General features: G+C 34.2%; 1 protein-coding gene across 4 annotated transcripts; it reads left to right on the top strand.

Annotated features, from left to right (window-relative positions):
• Nucleotides 3,973–10,464, top strand: LOC18594532 (ethylene receptor). 4 transcript variants are annotated; one of them, XM_018125097.1, is made up of 8 exons: nucleotides 3,973–4,245; nucleotides 4,333–4,418; nucleotides 4,485–4,547; nucleotides 5,758–6,704; nucleotides 7,640–8,008; nucleotides 8,117–8,383; nucleotides 8,480–8,949; nucleotides 9,774–10,464. In XM_018125097.1, the coding sequence occupies exons 4-8, from the start codon at nucleotides 5,799–5,801 to the stop codon at nucleotides 10,150–10,152; spliced, it is 2,391 nt and encodes a 796-aa protein (XP_017980586.1). In that variant the 5' UTR covers nucleotides 3,973–4,245; nucleotides 4,333–4,418; nucleotides 4,485–4,547; nucleotides 5,758–5,798; the 3' UTR covers nucleotides 10,153–10,464. The 4 variants fall into 4 exon arrangements, with proteins under 4 accessions (XP_017980586.1, XP_017980587.1, XP_017980585.1 ...); XM_018125098.1 differs by lacking the exon at nucleotides 4,333–4,418; XM_018125099.1 differs by lacking the exons at nucleotides 4,333–4,418; nucleotides 4,485–4,547 and having other exon boundaries at nucleotides 3,977–4,245; nucleotides 8,480–8,607; nucleotides 8,752–8,949.

Raw genomic sequence — 11,813 nt, 5'->3', positions numbered from 1 at the left:
AAGAATCCTGCTTTACTCAAAAAGCTTAATAGGGCACTGTAAATTGTTGATAAGAAGAAGAAGAAGAAGAAGAAGAAGAAGAAGAATCCCAACAAAGAAAAGTTACTTGTTTTCTTTCAACCGAAAGAAAGAGATGATAAATCAACTTTAACAACACAAGTAGTCCCATCAAAATTGCTTTATCTACCCTTTAAGCTGTTTCCCCCTTTTTTTTTTTGTTCATTGGTCATTCTCTTTAGTCGATCCTTTTAACATTTGGAAGATGAGGCCAACGAAGATTGGTCATTTTAATTCTTGGCCTAGTCCAAACGTCCCATCATGCCTATCAAAATCGACATTATTCCTTTGATCGTCACATTTTAATGCAAAAATTTTAAACAAAAAAAAGAGAAAAAGACAATCTTAGATTTTTGGCTCAAACATAGCAGTTCCCCAGAAACTGCCGCCAAGAGTACAAGGCCGTTAATCGGATGCCACGTAACCCACGTCTGGACTTACCGACAAGACCTTACACCTGATACGTGTCCGTTCTTCGATGATCTACCAGGCACAGTTCGACGCGTGTCTGTCGCCGTGTTTTTGACTCAGTAACCGACTGATCTGAACAGTCAAAAGCGAGAGCTGCCCGTTCTGCTAAACCAACCGCACTATACGTTTTGTGCCGAGGAAAGTTTTGATTATGACACAAAAAAACAAAAAAAAAAAAAACGTGTATCATGGAGATGTAAGAACGAGTCTTCGTAAGAACCCTCTATGGCTTTACCTAACTCGAGACTTGTCAATTTATCATCTTTTTCTTTGATATTTTTCTTATGGAAATTTCTAAGAAACATCATTTATATAAGCAGATGCCAAATTTTATTCCAACTTTTTTGCTTTTGGAATTATGGTTTTGGAAACTTTGGTCCATTTCGTATTGCATACGTTTTGGAAATTAACATGGACCGACAGTCTTCTTTCCACTTTGCTTTTACTTTTTGTCATTTTGTCAACTCCAAATCCTCTTGCTTTTGCCACCCAATCAAATGCTTGTTTCTGATTCACCTAATGTTTTATTTGAAATCATTAATAGTTTACTTATTTAATCAAAAAGATATTCGATTTGGAAGCATAAAGAAAAATATTTTTACTTAAAATTAGAGAAATGGTGATTTCAATTTTATTCTTAAAGGAGAGAGATCATGTATTAATTAATAAGTTAAATATTCAAATACAAGTTAATTATGATGGGTTAATTATGCATGCTTGTTTGTGAAAATTCCATTATCTTTGAAATTTAAGATGTTTATCCAATTTTTAATATACTCTCGTTAATTGAATTAATTATTTTTTAATATTTTTATTTGGAGTGTTAACTGGATTAGTGGTTGTATTAAGTTCAAATCTTAAGAAAAGAGTACCTCTAATTGAATAATTCAAGCCTAATGATCATTTAATTTTATTTTCCATCTCTACTCTAATTCTTCTCCGCTAACTTAATTGCAATACCGCATTAATCATTTGAGATTGAATCTTAGAAATGGTCGGATTTTTAATTGAGTATTGTAAAAATTAGGGAAAATTCAAATTCAAATTCAAATTTATATTTCTTTTTCTCGGTGGAATATCTAGGTTTTGGACAATGTTTAGGTAAGGCATTTATTATAAAGTATAATATTTTTTCACATATTTAAGTGTTCTTATCCATTCTTTTAGATTTTCTTTTTCCTACATGTTGAATGAATACTGGGGACCCAATTACAAATAGGTCGGTTTAGAGATCAGATGCATGAAATTAGCACATGCAAAATAATTATGTGGTTGATGATTCAAATTATTTGACTTGGAAAAATGAGTTTCTTTTTTTTTTCCTTTGTTCATAATAAATGCTAAAATATTTTGAGATATTGATTGAGCCAAGTTTTAAAAAAATTCATTGACTAAAATCATTATTATTATTATTATTATTGTTGTTGTTATGCTTAAATCTTCTTCTTCAACAAAACACAAAAATCAGGCATAAATGTTTTACTAAAAGAAAGAGAAATGAAGGAAATGGTGAGAAATTGGAAGAAAACAATTACTTAATAATTTTATCTTTAAAATATTTTTTTCTTTTCATTTTCAGTGTGAATAAGAGAGAAAAAATTTATTTAATAATTCAATGGCTAAAAAAATAAAATACTTTGTTAAAGTTTTTTTTTCCTGATTTAGAAATGAAACCTTAAAGTTTAAACACCAAAAGAAAATGAAAAAGCCTGTATGTAGTGTTTTGGGCTTCTCTTGTTTTCATTCCTTTTATTTTAGGCCTTGTATGGATAATTTATTGAGTTGGCTACATCCCAGTCCAACAGGCCATTGTCAGTAACATTTTTGGGCCTAATTAACCCATTAGTCTTTTTTCATTTTAATTTATGGTTTATGACTTTATCTAATTGCAAGTATGTGGCAAATGATATTAGTAGGTAGGGTTGGGTATCATTTCAATTCATTCAACACTAAAATTTTGGATTTAAATCATTCTAGGGTTTGCTGGGCCTATGTGGGTTTTAGTTTCGTTGGGTGGATGCGCCTGTGGCCGGCCTATCTGATACTATGAATCAAACCAAAAGGCCCAACAATTTCACTTTTTTTGATTTGCTTTCTCATGCAAATAGGAAGGAATCTAACCATCCGTCTGGTAACAATAATCGAAAAATAATTTATTGAAAGCAAAATTTTTTTATATAAAATATTTTATAAAAAAGTTGAATATTTTTTTGTTTGAATAAATTATCAAACATATTTTTTTTGTTTGGGTAGCTGAGTCAAGATTTCATATCTGGAGAAGAAAAAAAAAGTTCAATGTTTGTAGGGTGAAGCTATAAAATTTTTTAAAAAATATAAAAGCAAAACTATAAAATTAAAAAAAAGAAAAATGGTAAGATTTTAAAACTTTGGGGGGCGAGGCCTTACTAGCCCCTCTTTCCGCCTTTGATTATTTAAATCATTCTCTTGAAAATATTTTTCATCATTGCTAGTGGCGTTAATGGTAAATAGAATTTAATTACAAAATAATGAGTTTTCATTAATTTACGATCAAAATTAAAAATGAAAAAAAAATAAACAAATTCAATAATGATATTTTTTAAAGTATTTGACCACATATATGTAATGAAACGTAAGTTCTAATTTTTAAAAAAATTTCATCTCATCATTTTTTTTGTAACATAACATTATAAAAATATCAATATTCATTACTTATGTATAATATCCAAAACTTATACTTATAAATGTGTATTCACTAAATGACAGTAAATTTATAAATAAAATTTTTAATTGTATTGAATGATTTTTATTAAAAAAAATATTTTTTAATCTTAACAATATTAAATAATTTAAATATTAATATTTTCAATTAAAATTTTAACTTAAATACTAATATTTTTTATTTTTTAATACTTAAAATTGAATATTAATATTTAAAGATATATCCATTTTCTAATTGTTTACCTTCGCTTTATTTCAAAGAGATAGGAGTTGATAACAATCCTTTTCCATGTATGTCTATCATCAGGCATCTCATTCTCTTATGATAAATGCAATGAAAAAAGACTGCTTTTTCTCCTTCAACAATGCTTACTTCTGTTTGCTTTATTCTTTTATTGATACGATAACAAAGTGAAGGCATCCAACAATCCAACTTACATAAAAAAAGTAAGTATTCATAAATTATTATTTCATTGTCTCATTTATTTTTGTTTAGATGTCTCAAAATTTTATTTATTTTTCTTTTTCGACACTTAATATTTTTTTTGACATATAGGAAATTAATTGTATAAAATATTTTAAAATTTTAATATAACATAACATAATAACCGAAATGTCTTGATGTTTTACAGGAGAAATGAATATCAGTTGTCATCCTGTTGAGTTAGCTTTTAGTTTTTGGGAGAGACTACCGTATGCTAGGGCTGACAGAGTTACCCGTCTTTCACAGTCAGCTTTATCTCCACCGTCCATCATGACCTCAGGTGGGGGCCCACCTCATTCACGAACGACTCGAAACCGACCTGATTGGACCGTCTGTGACTTAATCAAACCTCACCGAGTGGTAACAATCACAAGCCGTTTCTGGTGTCCACTTTCTACTCCCTCTCTCGAAGGCAAGGGAAGGAAAAAATAAAAGAAAAGAAACGAAGACCTCCAAGGGGCAGATCGTCAAAGGTTTGGGTCTAAATGGAAACAACTTGCAATTGAGCTGCCAATAACAAAAAACCCAACAAGGTAATTTTGCTCTTGCTTTCCTTTTTAATTTGTTAATGTCCATTTTACTTGATTTTTCTAACTGTTTTTGGGTATCTTTTGGATTAGGACATCTGTATTTGTGCTGTGGCAGCTTGTTTAGGAAATTAATTTGATGTCCCTGCTGGAAATTTACTATTTTAATTGGTTTTTGGGTAAGGTTGTGTTTATGGAAATTCGCTTCTTTTTTTTTTTTTTAATTTAAATTGTACTGTTTTCAGAACCAACAAGTACCCTTCTCTCCGAATCCAGCATTTCCTCTCCCTCTCTCTCTGATTTCTCAGGTCAAGCCTTTTTCTTCCAATATTCAATAAGATATATTATTTTTTATTGCTTTACTAATGATTTGGGGTAGGAAAATATGAGCTGTGGAATTAGTCTTATGAGTGTAAGTTGTTTTGATTGTTGATTTTCCATAGAAGATATTTATGTAACTTGACTAGAGATTGCTTTATCCTTTTCTTGATATAGTTCTGCATGTAACTTTGTTTTCACAGGTTCTGGAACTTGGATATGTCTTTTTAGGATCAACTGAGATTAGGGATTTATGTGAATTACATTATTATATTGGCTTCTGCTTGCGTTTATCTCTCAATTTGCTTGTTGGATTTTTGCAACCTTTTTGTTTGTTTGGTACTTGTTATTATAAAATTTAGTCATGGGAAAAGGGTTTCCTTTGTTTAACCTGATAATTTAGTATATATTTTGTTAGTCTCGCAGAATCCATGTAGTCAAGTGTCTTTGTTGTGCTTTTGTTGCTCAGCAGAAGCTTTACTTAACTGTGTTGCTTACTTTTGATTTCTTTGTTGTGTATGCTTAAGGTTGTGTTTAGTGTCAATGAGGCCTTGTTCCAGTGGCAAGGAGGAGGCCCTGGAACCTTGAGGTCCCAGTTCAAGTCCCACCTAGTGTGGGTTTGGTCCAACTTTATGTCAGATTTGTCCATCTATGTGCTGGTTTGTTGGTTGGTTTGTCTGTTTAGTCATTTCTTATATGAGATGTGATACTTAATACTTGAATCTGATTATAATTGCTACTTCTACATTTAACTTCATAAAAAAGGGTGTTTTTAGTAAGCAAGACACTGGGGAGCATCTTATCCCATCTTATATTCGGTCTAACCAAGATGAAAAATAGGATATAGTAATTTTTTCTATTGCATGTTTCGTTAAGTGTAATTAAATCTAAGATAGGATTTTTTTTTTTTCATTAGTCAAAATTAATGCAACTTTTTAGGGTAAAATAAAAATATTTTTTTTTAGTAAAATGCATTTTCCATTCTCATGGGATGAAATACTTCTTTCCTTTTCAATAGGACTGATTTATTCTATACTAGGAGGATCACTCATCCAATTTCACATCCTCTATTATCTCCACGTAAATACCAAATGTGATTATTATAATTCTACCCTCTCCATTATCTCATGAACCAAATGAGTTTGTGAAATGATTATATGCTCATGAATGGTTGGTAGTTGATGTACTTTTACCTTTCAGGTATATGAAGAGGAAGTGAGGGCTTAGGTCATTCAGTCAGAATGGAGTCTTGCAACTGCATTGAGCCACAGTGGCCAGCGGATGAACTGTTGATGAAATATCAATATATTTCTGATTTCTTCATTGCACTTGCTTATTTCTCAATCCCTTTAGAGCTTATATACTTTGTCAAGAAATCTGCTGTGTTTCCATATAGATGGGTCCTTGTGCAGTTTGGAGCCTTTATAGTACTTTGTGGGGCAACACATCTTATTAACTTGTGGACTTTTACAATGCATTCAAGAACTGTGGCAGTAGTAATGACCACTGCAAAGGTTTTGACTGCTGTGGTATCATGTGCAACTGCCTTGATGCTTGTACATATTATTCCTGATCTGTTGAGCGTTAAAACTAGAGAACTATTTTTGAAAAATAAGGCTGCAGAGCTTGATAGAGAAATGGGTCTGATTCGTACGCAAGAGGAAACAGGTCGACATGTTAGGATGCTTACTCATGAGATAAGAAGCACTTTGGATAGACATACAATACTAAAAACCACTCTTGTTGAATTGGGTCGAACTTTGGGTCTAGAAGAATGTGCCTTGTGGATGCCAACACGTACTGGGTTAGAGCTCCAACTTTCATACACTCTTCGCCAACAGAATCCAGTTGGGTATACTGTACCCATTCATCTACCTGTGATCAATCAAGTATTTAGTAGCAGTCGTGCGGTAAAAATATCCCCAAATTGTCCTGTGGCAAGACTACGGCCTCTTTCAGGGAAGTATGTGCCTGGGGAGGTGGTTGCTGTCCGTGTCCCACTCCTGCATCTCTCTAATTTCCAAATTAATGATTGGCCAGAACTTTCAACAAAACGCTATGCTTTGATGGTTTTGATGCTCCCTTCAGATAGTGCAAGGCAATGGCATGGTCACCAGTTGGAGCTTGTTGAAGTGGTTGCTGATCAGGTAAAAATTGCCCTGTTTGCTTCTTAACCATGTGCTAATATTTTCTTGCCATCCTCCTATCCTTTTCTTCTTCCAGCTTTTGAATTTTGTTTTATCTGGTGAATGTTAAATTGAAGTTTCTTCACTTGGTTTCCATTCGCATTTGATGCAAAATGTCAGGTCTATGATAGTTTCCAGAGGTGACTGACTTTTGGTTTTTGTGCATACATAGTCATTTCTTTAGAATCATCTATCTTTCACATCTGTGCACGTTTGTGAACATCCATTACTAGGTATCCCCAGGTCAACTATAATAGTTCTGATCTAGACCTGTTGTAATTCACTTGAGATAATGATAACTGTATGGAGCTGCTTTGATATTTTGTTGTACTTTCCGAAGCTTTCCCTTTTCTTCTATGCTTCTATTTCCGCTTGGTCAGAAGCCTAGGTTCTCTACTTTCAGAGAATGCACCTATAGGGGGATATTGTTGTTAATTGTGAATGCCCTTTGACACTGCTGTTGCAATTTCATTTATGGAATTTGGGAGCTAGGTGGATTTTGGGGTTTGCTTCCAAACCTGACTTAAAATTGAAATGTGTTTTCCTAAATTATTTTTAGGTTTCAGTTATTTGCACAGAGTCTCAAATGGGAAGAACAAGAATATCACATAAGAAAATGCAGCATTGAAGAACCTCTGTTGAAAGGATTTTATCTGCACTTGTCCTAGGTGTAGATATTTTGAGGTTTTGTAGTTTGGCGACAATAAACAGTTGTTATTGTGATCATCAGACATTAGATTTAATTTTGAGATTCTTTCTACTTTCTCTAGTTTTCATCTATTTCCATTCTATCCTTTCTCTTGTTGCTGCATTCTGTTGCTTTTCAGTTACTTGCCGTAGATACGTTTCTTCCTCTAGGATTGCTACTTATTTGTATATTTGTCTAATGAACTCAGGTGGCAGTTGCTCTTTCGCATGCCGCAATCTTAGAAGAGTCAATGAGGGCTAGGGATCTTCTCATGGATCAGAATGTTGCACTTGATCTAGCCAGAAGAGAAGCAGAGACAGCAATTCGTGCTCGAAATGATTTCTTGGCTGTTATGAATCATGAGATGAGAACCCCAATGCATGCGATTATTGCTCTATCTTCTTTGCTGCAGGAAACTGAGTTGACACCTGAACAGCGTCTGATGGTTGAAACAATTCTTAAAAGTAGTAATCTTCTTGCTACTCTAATAAATGATGTATTGGATGTTTCGAGGCTCGAAGATGGCAGCCTTCAACTAGACCTTGGAATTTTTAACCTTTGTGCTGTATTCAGAGAGGTACAAGTTTCATTTTCCCATGGCTTCGATGTTGTTAGATTTGTGGCTTTTGGAAATTTTTAAAGTGGTTGTTTGTCATTCTAGTAATGTGCATTTTGTGTGTTGTAGGTCCTTAACTTGATCAAGCCGATTGCTTCTGTCAAAAAGCTTCATGTTTCATTAAATTTGGCTCCAGACTTGCCAGAATATGCCATTGGCGATGAGAAGCGCCTGATGCAAACAATTTTAAACGTTGTTGGTAATGCTGTGAAATTTACGAAGGAGGGCAGCATTTCAATCACTGCTTTTGTTGCTAAATCAGAATCACTCAGAGATTCTCGAGCCCCTGAATTTTTCCCTGTTCCAAGTGATAATCACTTTTATTTGCGTGTACAGGTTTGTCCGTTGCTGCCAGTTTATTCTTCTGCCTTAGGCTGCTATCACCTTATGTTAAAGGTTGATAATTTGTATGCTTCTTTGCTGTTGGTGTAGGTGAAAGATTCAGGTTCAGGGATTAGCACTCAAGATATTCCCAAGTTATTTACCAAATTTGCACAAACTCAATCAACAGCAACACGAAATTCTGGTGGCAGTGGACTAGGTCTTGCAATTTGTAAGAGGTACTTGTTTTTTCTGTGGACTTGCCATCTCAGCCATGGTTATAGTCAGTTGACTACAGAGGCGGCTTTGGATCAACCTCTGTACTGGTACTTTGAATATTTAGCTGTCCTCATGATGTTTAACCCTTCTTATTATGTGATCAGGTTTGTAAATCTAATGGAGGGACATATTTGGATTGAGAGTGAAGGCCTTGGTAAGGGATGTACTGCTATCTTCACTGTAAAACTCGGGATCCCAGAACGCTTGAATGAATCTAAACTTCCCCTTATGCCTAAAGTGTCATCAAATCATGGGCAGACATCTTTTTCTGGGCTTAAAGTTCTGGTTATGGATGAGAACGGGTCAGTTCCATTGTGTTCATGTTAATCCTTATTCATTTAATAGTATGTTTTCAACCCATATTTCTAGTTGCAGATGGTAAGATCTGTCTGGTACTCCTGCTTCTTACTTATTACCTGCAAATTTTTTTCATCTATGCTATGGTCTTTGCAATATTGAAAATCTGTGGTTCTGAGTTGTCTTGTTATGATTGCATAGTCTTCGTGGTAGAACAAACATGAAAAATTGAGGGACAATAGTTCTAAGAATATTGAATCTCATGAGTGAGGGATCCCTTTTGCTCTCCACTTAAAATGCAAGGTTTATACACTCCTCAATACGGAACATGTCCTAGGCTACATGACTATATGCCTTATATAGAGCAACATGCAGCATTTGTATGCAATTCCATGTCATAAAGCTTCTGTCAAGAGTTGAGGTTGAGCCGTCAAGGTCATTTTTGTGCTCAGCACATTATGGTAAAACTGTTTGGTTGCACAGCCATAGAGATTATTAACATTTTCACGAGACCAATTTTTAATAGAACTTAGCAGATGATAGGCTTATACAAATGATTGAGAAATAGGGTGAGCTTCCTAACTGGAGTTCTATTTATTCAATTAATAGTTAGAGTCAGTTTAAGTCTTAGAGTACATTTCAATTAAAATTGGAAAAGATTTAAGATTTTTTGTGTTAGTTTTCAATCCAATTTTGTGAATACTTACATAATGTAGTTTGCTACTCAGTAAGTAAAACCTTTTCTGGATTTTCTTTTGTCCTGTTTACAGCTACTTTTTTTCTTGCAAGGCATGTGAATGAATATTGAATTTTTATGGGGGTAATGCAGGGTTAGCAGGATGGTGACTAAGGGGCTTCTCGTGCATCTAGGGTTCGAGGTTACAATGGTAAGCTCCAGTGACGAGTGTTTGCATGTGGTTTCTCACGAGCACAAGGTTGTTCTCATGGATGTATGTGTACCTGGCATGGATGGTTATGAAATTGCTGTCCAAATACATGAGAAATTCACAAAAAGCCATGAAAGGCCCTTAATAGTGGCGCTCACTGGAAATACAGACAAAGTAACAAAAGAGAACTGCATGAGGGTTGGTATGGATGGTGTTATATTGAAACCTGTTTCACTTGATAAAATGAGAAGTGTTTTATCGGATCTTCTGGAGCACCGATTTTTTCGAGGCCATATAGAGATGAAGAATATCGGTGATTGACCATGTGATGGGGAAAAAGATTAAGACGAGCAAGGCAATGACGGAAATTCTCTGGATGGTGTAGTCTGTGTACATACCGCGCCAAAACCAAAGCCGTATAAGAAAAAAATTGAAGCAAGTTGGTGCAAATAGCAGGGCGTGCCAAAAGCCTTTTTGTGTGTTCTCTTGTGCAACAAACACATTAGTGAATGAAACAACGGACTTATGAAAAGTTCTGCCAATAGGTAGTAAGGAACAAAGCTTGTTGTAGTCAGTTACATTGAAACAATATATTTGATTTTATCAAAGTCATGCAATTTAATGTTCCACACATCTCCTTTTGTTATTTTTGTAGATAGATTTTGGTTTAAAATTGTGAGAGTAAGACTCGAGTTTAGAAATTCACATGTGTCGTAAGCTTTCCCTTAAGATAAAAGCTAGTAACATAATTTTAAAATATGTTTTACAAAAAGTTTATTCTTCTATCAAGGCTTGTCTCATGCTGTCCATCTCCAAAGCCTGCATTCGTTCTTGAGCTCGAGGCCCGTGGCCATAGAGTGTGGTATCTTTTGCTACATCGTATTTATAGGGATGACGATTAGTACCTTTTAATAGGATATTTTTAGATATTCAATCCAATTATATAAGACGGATATTTTATATTCGGGTTTGGAATGGGTTGGGGAAGTAAATTTAGTATCCATTTCGTATTCGGATAGGATATGGGTATCACCCCTTGAATATCGAATATCTAAATCTGATTATTATTGTCACAATCTAATCTCGAACCATGATCGACATGAGGATCCCATACGCAAAGCCCATCAAGTCCATGTAAGTCTTGTAATCTCACGTAATTTGTACAAATTTGTATGAGGGTTCTCAACCCGTAAACATAAAACTATCCAACATTTGTACATCTCTATATCCAACGTATCAACATAGTGCACATCCATGGGCCTTAGTCATTCAACGTATGCACAACATATACATAACCATCCTCAAAGTCATAGTGTGTTGGCCAGCTCGTGGTTGCCTAACCATATACACATATACATATATACAACAAACATCTGTCAAACACAAAAGGACACCTGACTAGCTATTGGAATGACTCAACGGTGGGAGAGGTCTATTGAATGCCATGGTCACTTACCTACCAAAAGGGTGAGTGAGGGTCCTTATCAAAATGCTACGATCTAGCTACCCTCTAATTTGAAAATCAAAGCATTCAATTTGAAAATGGTGAGCATTAACTCAATGAAGGACATCAGAAAAGGAACAGGCAATATATGGTAGAGGATTTAATAAACTGTCGTTTTCCTTTGAAACCATGCATTTTTACTTCAAAAACCAAAACGATGATGCATATAAGTTGAATCCACTTAAGCACATGTTATATTGGAGTTAAATCAAGTATTGGAACCATTCACTAGTTCAAATCAAGTGGTTAAGGCACTCCTGTTTGAAAGCAAATTAAAATAAAGTGTTTACGGTGTAAATAGACCATACGTATCGATACGTTATGAATATGTATAAATATTTTTGATATCGAATGCCTTGGAACACCATTTTATTTAAAAAGTATCGATACTTCATTTAAAATCTACAGCTTTCTTGCAATAATTTTCAACTTCAAACCTATTCAAAAACATTTTTTTGAAAAGTAAAGTCTATGGACA

This window comes from Theobroma cacao, chromosome 7 (genome assembly GCF_000208745.1).
Source record: "Theobroma cacao cultivar B97-61/B2 chromosome 7, Criollo_cocoa_genome_V2, whole genome shotgun sequence".
NCBI classification, from domain to species: domain Eukaryota; kingdom Viridiplantae; phylum Streptophyta; class Magnoliopsida; order Malvales; family Malvaceae; genus Theobroma; species Theobroma cacao.
The sequence above is the reverse complement of the archived record's forward strand: the minus strand, read 5'-3'. Positions and strand labels throughout refer to the sequence as shown.

Coding starts and splice junctions, on each gene's coding strand:
- LOC18594532 (XM_018125098.1), top strand. CDS start 5,799: ATGGAGTCTTGCAACTGCATTGAGCCACAGTGGCCAGCGGATGAACTG. Junction 6,705..7,639: donor TTGAAGTGGTTGCTGATCAG/GTAAAAATTGCC, acceptor TAATGAACTCAG/GTGGCAGTTGCTCTTTCGCA. Junction 8,384..8,479: donor ACTTTTATTTGCGTGTACAG/GTTTGTCCGTTG, acceptor CTGTTGGTGTAG/GTGAAAGATTCAGGTTCAGG.